Raw genomic sequence first — 13,628 nt, 5'->3', positions numbered from 1 at the left:
TTATAGCTCCCCTCCCAGTGGGGCAGGTGTCTGAGAATACCGTGCAGCCCTGTCCTTCTGTCCACCCTACAGAGCCCACGGTCATGGCAGCCCAGGTGGCTGGTGTATCTAGGCAGCGTGCAGCCGCTCAAGGTCTTGGCTCCAACCAAAAGGCTGTAAAGTACTTGGGCCAAGATTTCAAGACCCTAAGGCAACAGTGCTTGGACTCAGGGGTCCTATTTAAGGACCCTGAGTTCCCAGCGTGTCCATCAGCTTTGGGCTACAAGGATCTTGGACCATGCTCCCCGCAAACTCAAGGCATCATCTGGAAGCGGCCCACGGTAAGGAAGTGGGCTTGCTGTTGAGTGACGTACAGGGTGGAGGGGCCTTACATATGATCAGGAGGAACTGAGGGAGAAGTTGAGGCTGTGGGTCCTAAGTGTCTGGGTCTCATAATTCAGACCCCTCCACCACAACCTTTTGAACTCTTTTTTTTTTGAGATGGAGTCTTACTCTGTCACCCAGACTGGAGTGCAGTGGTGCGATCACAGCCCACTGTAGCCTCAACCTTCCAGGGCTCAGGTGGTTTTCCCACCTCAGTCTCCCAAGTAGCTGGGATTACAGGCATGTGCCATCATACCTGGCTAATGTTTATATTTTTTGTAGAGACAGGGTTGTGCCCTGTTGCCCAGGGTGGTCTTAAACTCCTGGGGCTCAAGCCATCTGCCCACCTTGGCCTCCCAAAGTGTTAGGATTACAGTTGTGAGCCACCACACCTGGCCTAAACTCTTGTTCAGAGGCAGTGAGGTATAGAGAGAAGAGCATGAATGAGCTTCGGAACCAGGAAAGGTAGATTTGAATCCTGGCTCTGCCTGTGTTGTCTTGGGAAGGTAAACTCTGTGAGCCTTGGTTTTCTCATATGTAAAATGGTGTTTACTGGCACCTTATTTTTCCGGGTTGGTATGAGAATTAGAGTTAAATCCCAGAGCATGGTGCCTGGAGCATAATAGACGCAGAATACATAGTTGTTATTATTGCATATGGTCCCTAGGCCAGTGCTCAATGGAAGAGCTCAACGCTAGATACAGTCAGCCCGCTGGAAAATTGTGAAAACGTCCTTGCTGGAAGGTGCACAATTGCTTCAGTTCATGAATTGACATTGTTCTGTCAGGCCTGGAGAGGGAGCTGGGAGCCGGGACTCTGTGGGTGCGGATGGAAGGCAGGGGCCCCTGGATGCAGTTACTGATACTACCCAAAGCTCAAGAACAAGGGATGGAGAACAGTCCTCCAAAAACGCAGGCCCACGACCCATCACTGTGCAACCCTTGTCAAGTGATTTAACCTCAAGGGTGAGAACCTCCTCCATACAGAGTGGGTGTGAGAACTGAGCTCACCCACACGAAGTGCTCCGTTCAGTGTCTGCCCTAACAGCATCTCAGGAGAGGGGCTATGAAATGACCCCGGCACCTTTTGTCTTCTAAACCATGATAGGGAAATCAAGTCATGGTTCTGATTTTCTTGGCAGTGGTTGAAAGAGAAGATAAAGGGAGAGTGCTACTTCTAAACTGGTCAAAATCACTGTCTAACCCCAGCTACCTCTACCCTTTTTGCTTTGATCCTGCTGATTTTATGTACCAGTTTTCATCTCTGAGAATAACTCCTTGGCCATGCTGCCCTCTCACCCACTATGGTCCATCTTCCCATCCCCCTCTGAAACCTACGGGGTTGCCCTGGTATGTTGATAAAATCTGGATTGGGAGTCATGGTTTTATATTCTAATTTCAAGAGTTGACAGCCATATTTCATTTCAACAGACAGTTTTTTGAGCTTCTATTTTGTGCCAGGCATGGGCTCTGCACTGATTGGGAAGGTGGTCAGGGAGAAACTGAGCAGTGGGCTGTGGTCTCAGCTCTGATGGAAAGTGTAGGGAGACACAGGTATGACTAAAGGACTGATGCCCAAGGCAGAATGAAGTAAGAACTCTACAGAGGCATGAATGATGGGCCATGGGAACCTGGGTTGTCACCCCTGGGTGGTGAAAAGCCTTAGGGAGGGGTGCCATTGCAGATCCCAAGGGTTTTGTGAGAGGGGAAGGAGGGGGAGAAAATTTTCCTTCGAGACCAAAGTCAGGTATCAGTTAACCTTTGCTTAGTTTTTCTCCTTTCTTTGAAATCCTTAGAGCTCTTACCTCCTTAACCACATAGCCTGTTCTTCCCCAAACCATGTCTTCCCCTGTTCTTGTGGTCTGTGGAAATGCGGTAATCGTAGACTGGATGTGTTCATTTGTGTCTGTCAATGGAGGAAGTAAAATTCAGAGCATGAGGCAGTGGAACCTGAGTAATGGGGAAGGTGAAACTGAAGGACTCCTATTTGGAGTTTTCAAGTGTGTGTTGAGTAAATAAATGTGTGTCAAGATTTAACTTCTTCATCCCTAATCATCGGTGAAAAATTACCACACAGCTGCTTTTGGCCAGGGTGGTGCTCACATACCACAAGGGTATACTAAAGGATGCAGACTTATCCTTTAACATCTTACAGATTATTGAATAGACTCTGGAATCAGTAAAGATTCTGATCCTATCTCTGTCAGGGACATGCACTAAATCCTGAGAAAATTAGCCTGTTCCTAAATGCTTCATTATTATTTTTTCCTCCCAAGAGGCCTCTCAGGGGTTTGCAAACTGATTGGGGTATCCAGAAATGTGGTGCATTATAAGTTCATTTGTTGCATTTACTTATTTATTTTTAAATTGTGGTGTGATACACATAACATAAAATTTACCATCTTAACCACTTCTACATGTACAGTTCAGTGGCATTAAGTACATTCCCATTGCTGTGCAACCATCACCACCCTCTATCACCAGAACGTTTTCTATCTTGCAACACAGAAACTAAATACACATTAAAAAACTCCTCATTCCTTCTTTTGCCAATTTCTTTTTTCTTTTTCTTTCTTTCTTTCTTTCTTTTTTTTTTTGAGACAGAGTCTCATTTTGTTGCCTAGGCTGGAGTTCAGTGGCACCATTTCAGCTCACTGCAATCTCTGCCTCTCAAGTTCAAGTGATTTTCCTGCCTCAGCCTCTAGGGTAGCTGGGATTACAGGCACCTGCTACCAAGCCCAGCTAACTTCTTGTATTTTTAGCAGATTCGAAGTTTTACCATGTTGGTCAGGTGGCTCTTGAACTCCTGACCTCAAGTGATCTGCCCACCTCAGCCTCCCAAAGTGCTGGGATTACAGGCGTGAGCCATTGTGCTTGGCCCGCAAGTTTTGACAACCAGTGTTTTACTTTCTGTCTCTATGAATTTGACTGTGCTAGGTACCTCATATAAGTGAAATTACACAGCATTTGTCCTTTTGTGACTGGCATAACTCACTTAGCATAATGTCCTCAAGATTCATCCGTGTTGTGGCATGTGCTAGATTTCCCTTCCTTTGGAAGGTTGAATAGCATTCTGTGGTGTGTGTAGACCACATTTTGTTTATGCATTCATCCCTTACTGGTCTTCGGTTGCTTCCCCTTTGGCTATTGTGAGTCATGCTGCTACAAACATGGGTATACAATCTTCTCTTTGAGACCCTGCTTCCAATTCTTTTTGTTATAGACCCAAAAGATATGAACCGTGGCTGGATCATGTGATAGTTCTATGTTCAAGCTTTTGAGGAACTGTCGTACTGCTTTATATAGTGGCCACGCCATTTGGCCTTCCCACCAGCAGTGCACAGGTTCCTCTTTCTCTACGTCCTTGCCAATGTTTGTTATTTTTTTTTCTTGAGATGAAGTTTTGCTCTTGCCACCCAGGCTCTAGTACAGTGGTGTGATCTTGGCTCACTGCAACCTCCGCCTCTTGGGTACCGGATTCTCCTGCCTCAGCCTCTCCAGTAGCTGGGATTACAGACACCCATCACCATGCCCAGCTAATTTTTGTATTTTTAGTAGAGATGGCGTTTTGCCATGTTGGTCAGGCTGGTCTTGAATTCCTGACCTCAGGTGATCTACCCACCTTGGCTTCCCAAATTGCTGATCTTATAGGTATGAGCCACCGTACCAGGCCATTTTCTGTTTTTTTGATAGTGGCCATCCTAATGGGTGTGAGGTGGTATCTCATTGTGGTTTTGATTTACATTTCTCTAAAGATCAATAAGGGTGAGCATCTTTTCATGTGCTTATTGACCATTTGTAGAAACATCTATCCAAGTTCTTTGCCCATTTTTTTTTTTTTTTTAAACAGGATCTTACTCCTTTTCCCAGGCTGGGCTGCAGTGGCACAATCTCAGCTCACTGCAACCTCTGCCTCCTGGATTCAAGTGATTCTCATGCCTTAGCCTCCCAAATAGCTGGGACCACAGGCTTCCACCACCATGTTCAGCTAATTTTTTGTATTTTTAGCAGAGTTGGGGTTTCACCCTATTTGCCAGGCTGGTTTCAAACTCCTGGTCTCAAGTGATCCACCTGTCTTGGCCTCCCAAAGTGTTGGGATTACAGGTGCGAGCTACCTTACCCAGCCCCTTTGCCCATTTTTAATTGTGTTTGCTTTTTCATTTCAATGCTGCTTTTGAGGGTGATTTTGTACTTCTTCAGTGTTGGGGTGTTAAGTCAGCTGCCTAAACGTAACTCATATGATCCTCGTTCCCACACAGGCATTAATTTCTATCTGCCTTTGGGGGAAAGGGGATAAGATGGGCTGAACATATATGTACACGTGTTTTTGTCCTCTCAATAATAAAGTAAAGCTTGATACTTAGATGTTTTCTGAAATCATACCATTTGACATTACTGCTCCTGCTGAGTGTTTCTGCCTATTCTTAAGCAATTGAACAAAGATTTGCTTGAGCTCTTGTCCCAAGGGTTTTAGGACAAGTTTGCCCAGAGGAAGGTCTCAAGGTCAAGCATGGGTTCTCAGGATGAGCTTTTGGTTATTCACAATCCTAAGGCCATTTAGGGTTGGGCGAGAACAGCAGTCCTATCACAAACAGCTATGTGACATCAGCGGGTGTTCTTAGCAGGTACATTTTTGCATCCTTATTTTCTGGCTTCCCCTCTGTGCTTGGTCAATGCCCAGCCCATGTCCTGTGGTTTGAGGAATGCCCAGCACGAGTGGGCCCTGGTGCAGTGCAGTCAATGATGTTCTTCCCTGAAGTGTCCACTTTTTGGCAATTAAGTGGTTTATTGATCTTAAGGAGAAATATGGCAAGACAGAAGTGAGGTGATGTCAGCTGCATAGTAAGGACCCAATTTAAGGGAAATGTCAAGGGGGTGAATTGTTAGGAAGTTAGGATAAGGATGAGGGTGAGAGGCCTCAGCTTGGAGTTTCCTCTCTTTCTTCAGCTGCTACATCTTGGATTAGCGAATCTGGAGTTTGCAGTTCAGCCATGATTTATTGCATGCTGGTTGTGTTTAGGTGCTGGAGAGGGGTCTTTGTGGAGCTTTGGTTCATCAGGGAGAGACAAGAGCCTGGGCGTGTTAGTCAGGTGGATCAGGTTTCTGGTCCCCTCTGTGCCATTTGCTAGCTGAGGAACCAGGGGAAGTTACTAACCATTCAAAGACTCAGTTTCTTCATCCATAAAATGGGTATAAGAATATTACCCACTTCACTGTTTTTTGGGAGTCTTGGGTTATTGGGAGGCTTGAATGGGAAAATCTAGCTATTACTACAAGACAGACTATCCAGAGGATGAAAGAAATGGAAATATGAACACAATGTATGGGAGTTCAGGGGATGAAGCAGTTAAATTTGACAGCGGAATTGGGGCAGGTTAATGACTGGAGACATTTGAGTTGGGCTTGGGAAGAGAATCGGGAGAGAGACTGAGGAGAAGCACAGGTGAGGGCAGAGGTACTGGGCTGTGGCAGTGCATCAGGAGCAAGTGTAATCAGAGGAAGATGGGAGTCCATTGTGAGAATCACTCACTGTGGGAAACTGACAGATAAAGCTGGAAACATCCAATGGGGCCAGATCATAGAGGGACAGAAGCGCTGGGCCAAGCAATGTGGTTATACTTGAAGGTGATGATGATAAAGATGGCAGCATCCCTGGGGGTTCTAGAAGTGCATAGCCAGAGCCTGTGAAGTGCAAACCAAAACTATCAGACGTGGTTAACGCCGTAGGAGAGCAGTGTGGCCAAGCAACCATCGTCACTGAGAAACTGTGGGTTTCAGTCACTTTGGATGCGTGGATTCAGCCTTGGATTCCTGACTGATACCTGCATTTCCTTATGCCCGGTCATCAGAGGCTGATCCTAGGTTAGAGTAGTTTGTATTTATGGAGTGTTTTGAGATGCTTGCTTGAGCAATAGGAAGCAGTATTACTAAAAAGACATGATTGTTATTAGAAATATAAAAAAGGATTCCAAGTGTGGGTAGGTGGAGCCTGCCTCTTTAAAACCTCTCTGACTGCCAATTCCTTTGTATCTCTGTTCTGTGTTCCAACAGGAACTTAGTAATGGAGAGGAGACTTGGGGAAAGTTCTTTGGGGATCACAGTGAGATGGAATATCCTTGCAAAGCTAGGGACCTTTTTCTTTTTCTTTCTTTCTTTTTTTTTTTGAGACAGAATTTCACTCCGTCACCCAGGCTGGAGTGCAGTGGCGCAATCTCAGCTCACTGCAATCTCTGCCTCCTGGTTTCAAACGATTTTATGCCTCAGCCTCCTGAGTAGCTGGGAATACAGGCACACACCACCATGCCTGGCTAGTTTTTTGTAGAGACAGAGTTCACTATGTTGGCCAGGCTGGTCTCGAACTCCTGACCTCAAGTGATCAGCCCACCTTGGCCTCCCAAAGTGCTGGAATTACAGGTGTGAATCACTGTGCCCAGCCCAAAGCTGGGGACTTTCTGTGGTATCTGAAAGATTCATGTAACATATTAGTTATGGCATTTCTTTTTTTTTTTTTTTTTTTCTGGGGAGGCGGCATTTTTGAATTATACTGAGCATCACGTCGTAAAATGGACATTCCATCTACCTTCAAACCACTTAGCACTATTCTGTATATTTCACTTTCAAGTGTCTGTAGCCTTTGCCAATCACTCTTCCAACCAGAACTCAAAATTTTAGCAGAGCTTGGGAGGTGTATTAGATATGAATCTAATGGAATTCTATCTCAAGAGCAATGTGACACAGGTAATTGAAGATACAGCTGAGGGAGTTATATTGGAAGCATCCGCATATTCTGCAGTTAATAGTTGAAGCCATGGGGTTGAATGATGTCACTGAGAGAGAACACTGGTGGGGTTACTGCTGTATGAAATGGGATAACCTCAGAGGGTTGAGGACCAAGGGCCGGGGGTTCTCTAATACTTACGGGTAAGCACAGTAGGGGAATGCACAAAGGAGACTGAGGAGAAGTGCTCAGAGACTTGAAGAGAAAATCAAGTGTGAGCGAGGGTGTGAAAATCAAAGGAGCAGAGTTTCAGAGAGGGAATAGCCAATGGTACCAAATGCATAGAGAAGTTAGTTATTATTGGTGACTTGGGTGAAAGGAGTTTCACGGAGCTATGGAGGTAGAAGTCAGATTTCGGGATACTGGTACATGAGTGGAGGATGAAGAACAGGAACCTATTTATTTATCTATCTATCTATTTATTTATTTTTTAGACAGGGTCTCACTCTGTCACCCAGGCCGGAGTGCAGTAGCGCAATCTTGGCTCACTGCAACTTCTGCCTCCTGGGTTCAAGTGATTCTCCTGCTTCAGCCTCTCGAATAGCTGGGACTACAGGCGCCCACCACCATGCCTGGCTAATTTTTGTATTTTTAGTAAAGACAGGGTTGTGTTATGTTGACCAGGCTAGTCTTGAACTCCTGGCCTCAGGTGATCCACCCGCCTCGGCCTCCCAAGGTGCTGGGATTACAGGCATGAGCCACCGTGCCCAGCCAAGAATCTATTTTAAGAGCGTTTTTAAGGAAAGAGATTCTTCCAAACCCCTATTGAGTGTACTCTCTTTTCTTCCCTCTTGATGATGCAACCTTTTCCTTCTTTTTTTTTTTAAACAACATTTAAATTAAAATCCTTTTTCTTTTTCTTTTTACTTATTACTCTTTCAGAACTCTCTGCCTTTTATTTGCCGAACAATGACTGCTTGGAGACTGGGAGCTCTTGAGTACCCAGGGTGAACATTTGCAGCTCCACACTTTTAGAACACCCAGATTGGCTGGTGCTACTTTTCTCTTTAAGTTGCTACCAGAGATTGCAAAAGATTGAAAAGGAAGAAACACAAAAAATGAAACGTCCATCACTAGAGGACCTTTATTTACAAATAAATAAATAGCAACAAAATAAACAAGCTAAATAACTTGTGATATTTTTAATGAAATTACAAAGCTCTCTATGTAAGAAAAGATGCATGTACAAGACATGTGATAAAAATGTGTATATGTATATAAATGTGCTTTTATATCTGAAGACAGTTTCTGGAGGTAACACTTAAGAAACGTTACCAGTGTGGACGGCGAGGCGGAAGGGATTTTGGGTTTTACACCATTATTTATTGTCAGGTTTTTTCCCTCACATTCGTGTCTTAATTTTTCAGTGAAAAACAGGTCAATAATTTTTTTTAATATTTGAAAAAAAAAATCAGCCCAGAGGAGCTGTTTCTGCCATGTTGGCAGGGGCTGGTACCTTACGTAGGTTATAGGGCCTCCACTTGGGAGGCTCCACCTCACACAACAGAATCCCAGATTCCCCACTGCCAGCGCCATACAGACCCTGTGCGTCTGCCCTCAGTCCACCCTCCTGCTTCCTGGTCCATTTTGATCCGCCATTTCTTCACCCGTATGAAGTAAGAACGAAATGATTCTCTCTCTTTGTGGCCAGTCTTTGATGTAGTGCGGCCCAGGATGCCTCTGATTAAATGTAGGCTGACTTCTGTTTTGTCCCTTGAGGTCCCGCCCTTCTCCCCTAGCAGTTTGGCTGGTGAACAGGGAGACCCATCACTTCTTTGGGAACCAATAGGTAGACTGCTCCTGCATCCTATCTTTCTGATGGACAGGCATCATCTCCCTCCCACTAAGTCTTGCAGCCATAGTCCCTGTTGGGCCCTTCTCATTTTTCTCTCTTTGTGTTTTTTCTCCTTTCATGGACATAGCCTACATTCTATTATTATGCACCAGCCTTTTTTCTCTGACTTTTTCATAATGTCAATCTTGATTTCCTATATAGACCAAACACACCTTGAGAGCAAGAACTAGATGGTTTATTTCTTTTATTTCTTCATTTCACCATGTTTCCCTCTTTCCCCTGCCTGCCATTGTTCAAAGGGTACTAGATACAGAACAGGCACTCAAAAAATCCTTGCAGGGTAAACAAAGAAAGGATGAAAAAAGCATGCGTCATTCCCCAACAGAGCGCCAGGGCCATGAGATTGCTTGTAGGCAGATGCCAGTTGAGATAGGTGAGTGCAGGAAGTGCAGGTCAGGGATGTGAATGTATCAGAGGTGAGTTCTCATTTCAGGATACATGGTACTTCTGACACCTCAGTATGTCTATCAGCACATGGGATCATCATCATTCAGTCAAGACTTTAACAAGTGCCCACAGGGCTCACAGCAGTTTGCTAAATATTCTTCTAATCTCTCTATGTAAATAGGGGTGTTGTCTGAATGGGTGAGATCATTTTTCATCACGTATTATCTCAGCCTTTGCCTTTATCCTACCTCTCTGCTCCTCACCCAAAACCTTTCCACACCCACACTCCTACAGCACACATGGAGTATTAAAACACTAGTCCTGGCCGGGTGCAGTGGCTCACACCAGCACTTTGGGAGGCCGAGGCGGGTGGATTGCTTGACGTCAGGAGTTTGAGACCAGCCTGGCCAACATGGTGAAACCCTGTATCTACTAAAAATACAAAAAAAAAAAAAAATTAGCTGGGTATGGTGGTGGACACCTGTATCCCAGCTACTTGGTGGGCTGAGGCAGGAGAATCACTTGAACCTGGGAGGTGGAGGTTAAAGTGAGCCAAGATCGCACTACTGCACTCCAGCCTTGGCAACAGAGTAAGACTCTGTCTCAAAATAAATAAATAAAAAAATAAATAAAAAATGGAAACACTATTCCTGGCAGGGGCTCTGGACTCCAGCTCCTGCTCTGTTCACCCCTGGCTGTGTGACTGTGGGCAGGGCTCCTTCCCTCTCTGGGCTTCAGAGTCCTCAGCAATAAAACAATGTGATGGGCAGGAGACAATCTCCTGGTTTTCTTCCAGCTCTGAAATCTGGGACTCTGATGTTCCCTTCCCCAGGCTGCCACCGTCACTGAGCATTTTGTGACTTGTGCTTTGTTCCAAATTACTTTCAGGAGTTGTGTCCCAGCCCTCAGTTTATCGTCGGTGGAGCCACGCGCACAGACATTTGTCAGGGTGGTCTAGGTGAGTAACTGGGGAGGGTCTTACTTGTTTTGGGAGAGGGCGGGTGTGTATGTGTCGTGAGTAAATATCAGATGAAGCTGTGAGACTTGACCGACTCAGTTAGGTACCTGATTCGTCCATCTAGGTTTGTGTTTTCGAGACTGCATTTTTCACTGTGAGTCCAAATGCTGGAACTACCTCTTGGCTGCCCCTAATAAGAAATTTTCCACCAGCTCATTTAACCACTTTAATGCTAGAGCAAGGAGCCAGGATTACAGGCATAGAGTAGCTATCTGTGCTATCCTGTGCTTTTGTTGTAGTTACCTTTAGGCAGGCATAATTTGCCCTATGGAATGGCCATGTCTAAATAATTATGGGCTGTCATAATAAGTGCTTTTATAATTAGTAAGAAAACAAGAATGATATTTTTCTAGCCACACATTCCTTCATAGGCCTGGGATCCTGGAATCAAGAACCTTCATTTCTGAATTTATCACATTCCTTTTAAATTAGGGGAAGTTGCGTTTAAGGAATAATTTCATTTAGTTTTGTAAGTTCTAGCCTCCATTGTCAGGAACCGAGCCTCTCCTTGGTAGCAGGTGAGCTTTGTTGATCTCATAAACCCTCCTGATATCAAGGCCTCACAGGTGGGAGCTTCTGCATTGAATTGTTCAACCCTTATATTTTATGGACAACATGGCTGTGAATTGAATTTGAGGGTCTTCCAAATCACCATCCAGTGACAGCTGCAAAATACAGAACTGGAAATGAAGGCGAAAAAGAAACAAATTCTGCTTACTGAAAATCAGCAAAACAAACAGAAACCTCAGCATCACATGGATCCTATAACCCTTTATTTATTTATTTATTTATTTTAGGAGGTTTTCTCTTTTTCTCATTCCTTCTTATTGCAATCAGGAAAGCTCTTTCTCTTCAGCCTGCTGGAAATTTTCACCATTTTGAAAATCACAGGGCATTTTATTCTAAATGCTTCCAATGTTCTCTCCTTTAATGAATATAGCAAATACACCTTAGAAAGAGACCACAGAGCGTGACCATCAAGCAGCGGGAATGATTCGGGCTGCCACACATGAGCGGGGGCCCTGTTCCCTGAAAACCACAGCCTCCATTTCCCGAGCTTTTGTGGGAGGGCTCACAGGGGGTGGCGTTCTGACCTTCTCTTGTTCTGGGTAAGTGTGGTGCCTTTTTACTTCCAGCTCCGTGTTTAACCTAATTAACCGTGTGTCTCAGGGACACACAAGTTCCAGTGAGCCTCAAACAGCTGCTTGTTAGAGATGTTTTAACTTTGGGAAAGGTATTTAATAAGTACCTTTTCCTTGAGGGGCTTGGGTGGATTTTTCTTTGAATAGTTTTAAGCAAGGAGAAGTGAGGGTTTCCAAAAAGTGGCCTGAGCGTTACCATGGTGAGTGTGTGCTGCCAATGGAGATGGAGGCTGGAAGCACAGGAAATGAACCCAACCAGCTCTCGGAATCCAGCTCACATCAGAACAAATGGGGCGGCCAGGGAGCCCAACCTCTGCGGAGGTGGTTTTTAATGAACAGAGCGGAAAAGGGCTGGGGAGTCCAACCTCCTGAAAGGAGCCGGGTGCAGACGAGCCTCTGTCGGTAGAAACGGAGACTCACAGCGCCAAGGCTATAACCCAGAGCGTCAGGGCAGGAGCTAGGGGCTGAGCTGGAACCGCCTCTGTGGCCTCTTGGATCTGAGTCAGGGCTGGTCCTGAACAGTGGGAGAGTTGTGAGAGATTAAGAGGAGAGGTTCCTCATTTGACATATGGTGTGTATTCCCAAAGAACAAGGCGACAGCACACAGCACTTGTTGAATTAGGGCCTGATATGAATTAATGTTTGTTAAATGTTCTGTTGGCTTTTCAGAGTACAACACAGCGCAGTGTGGTCTGCTCTAAGGGTTTTAAGAAAATATATGTTTTTTTTTTTTTTTTAGGATGGGGTCTGGCTCTGTCTCCCAGGCTGGAGTGCAGTGGCCCAATCTCGGTTCACTGCAACCTCCTTTTCCTGGGCTCGAGCGATCCTCCCACCTCAGCCTCCTGAGCAGCTGGGACAACAGCCGTGTGCCCCCAATCCCAGCTAATTTTTTTGTATTTTTTTTTGTAGAGACAGGGTTTCGCCACGTCGTTCAGGCTGGGATTTTTTAAAACAGTTGATTTGTATAATGAAAATGTCTTTTTCATAGAGTTCCGTGTTATTTGATCATTATTTTGAATACACACAGTGTAAAAATTAAAGCAACTGAAAAGCCCCCAGTGAAGCCTGTTTCCCACCTGTTTCTGACGCCATTGCTCACTGCTTTGCAGCCACTCAGAAAATTCCATCGGTCTTTCTTTATGCAAATTCAAGCAAATCTAAATACATATTCTAATTTTTATTCCTTTTTTGTATTGAAGGCAGCACATCATGAACACTGTTTGGCACCTTGCCATTATTTGGTGTTATTTCACTTAATAAGGTATTGGGAGCTCTTTCCGTAACAGTCTATAAAGACCTTCGTTCTCTGTGAACCATTCCAAGTATTGCACTCTCTCATGTATGCACTGTGGTTGATTTATCCTCCCTCCTATGGATGGTCACTTGAGTTATTTTCTCTCTTCCACTCATATAAAACACGTCCCTTCCCCCCGCTGTCCTTACTAAGCCAGATTTTCATCCTAAAAGTGTGAGTCTCTTGGCTACTATCAGAGCTTATGCCTGCATAAAGCCCAGGAGCTGGCTTTCCACAAAGACATATTTTAGGAAAATAAAGATTGAGGAAGCTGAATGCCAAGGATCAAATTGTTTCAAGTAATTTTTTCCTGTAGAAAATGACTTTTCTTTGGGTAGTTCAGTCCCTGCAGGAGGATAGTATGGTTTTGCCTCCACATAAGTAATAAACGAGTATATCCTTTGTTGAAACAGCCCTCAAATGAAAGCCCTCCCAGGACACGCAGGCCTCCTGGCACACTGAGGGGAGTCCGTCTCCAAAGTTGCTGTTCCTGGCAATCCCAGCCTTTCCTTGCTCCATCTTTTGAATGGCGCCCATTCTCACCAGGTCTAGCAAGGGCCATCCACACTCAGCGTACTATTAGAGTGGAAGGCAGTATCAGGGCCACTCCATGTGGTGACGGTATAAACTATAAGTGTGGGGTCCCCTGAGGGTCATGTCTGTGGGTGCTTTTTCCAGTGGACACTCAAGGGTGCACATCACTCAGGAAACGGCAGGGACCCAGCCAGTCCCTCCACTGCTTGTTCCAGCACAGCCTCTCTCCCTTGCATTTCGGCCTATGCACATCTTAGA

At 45.1% G+C, this 13,628-nt stretch overlaps 1 protein-coding gene across 2 annotated transcripts in view; it reads left to right on the top strand.

The window, feature by feature from the left end:
- Positions 1-13,628, top strand: part of CAPN8 (calpain 8) — a 71,527-nt gene continuing 57,899 nt past the window's right edge. For both annotated transcript variants that reach the window (XM_032289361.1, XM_032289362.1), the window contains exons 1-2: positions 1-320; positions 10,271-10,340. In XM_032289361.1, the coding sequence (XP_032145252.1) occupies positions 84-320; positions 10,271-10,340 (307 nt within the window). In that variant the 5' untranslated portion in view covers positions 1-83. The remainder of the gene's footprint in view (positions 321-10,270; positions 10,341-13,628) is intronic.

This window comes from Sapajus apella, unplaced genomic scaffold (assembly GCF_009761245.1).
Source record: "Sapajus apella isolate SASKATOON/1434 unplaced genomic scaffold, GSC_monkey_1.0 scaffold22, whole genome shotgun sequence".
Taxonomy (NCBI): domain Eukaryota; kingdom Metazoa; phylum Chordata; class Mammalia; order Primates; family Cebidae; genus Sapajus; species Sapajus apella.
Note: the sequence above shows the minus strand (reverse complement) of the source record. Positions and strands in the feature narration are given on the sequence as shown.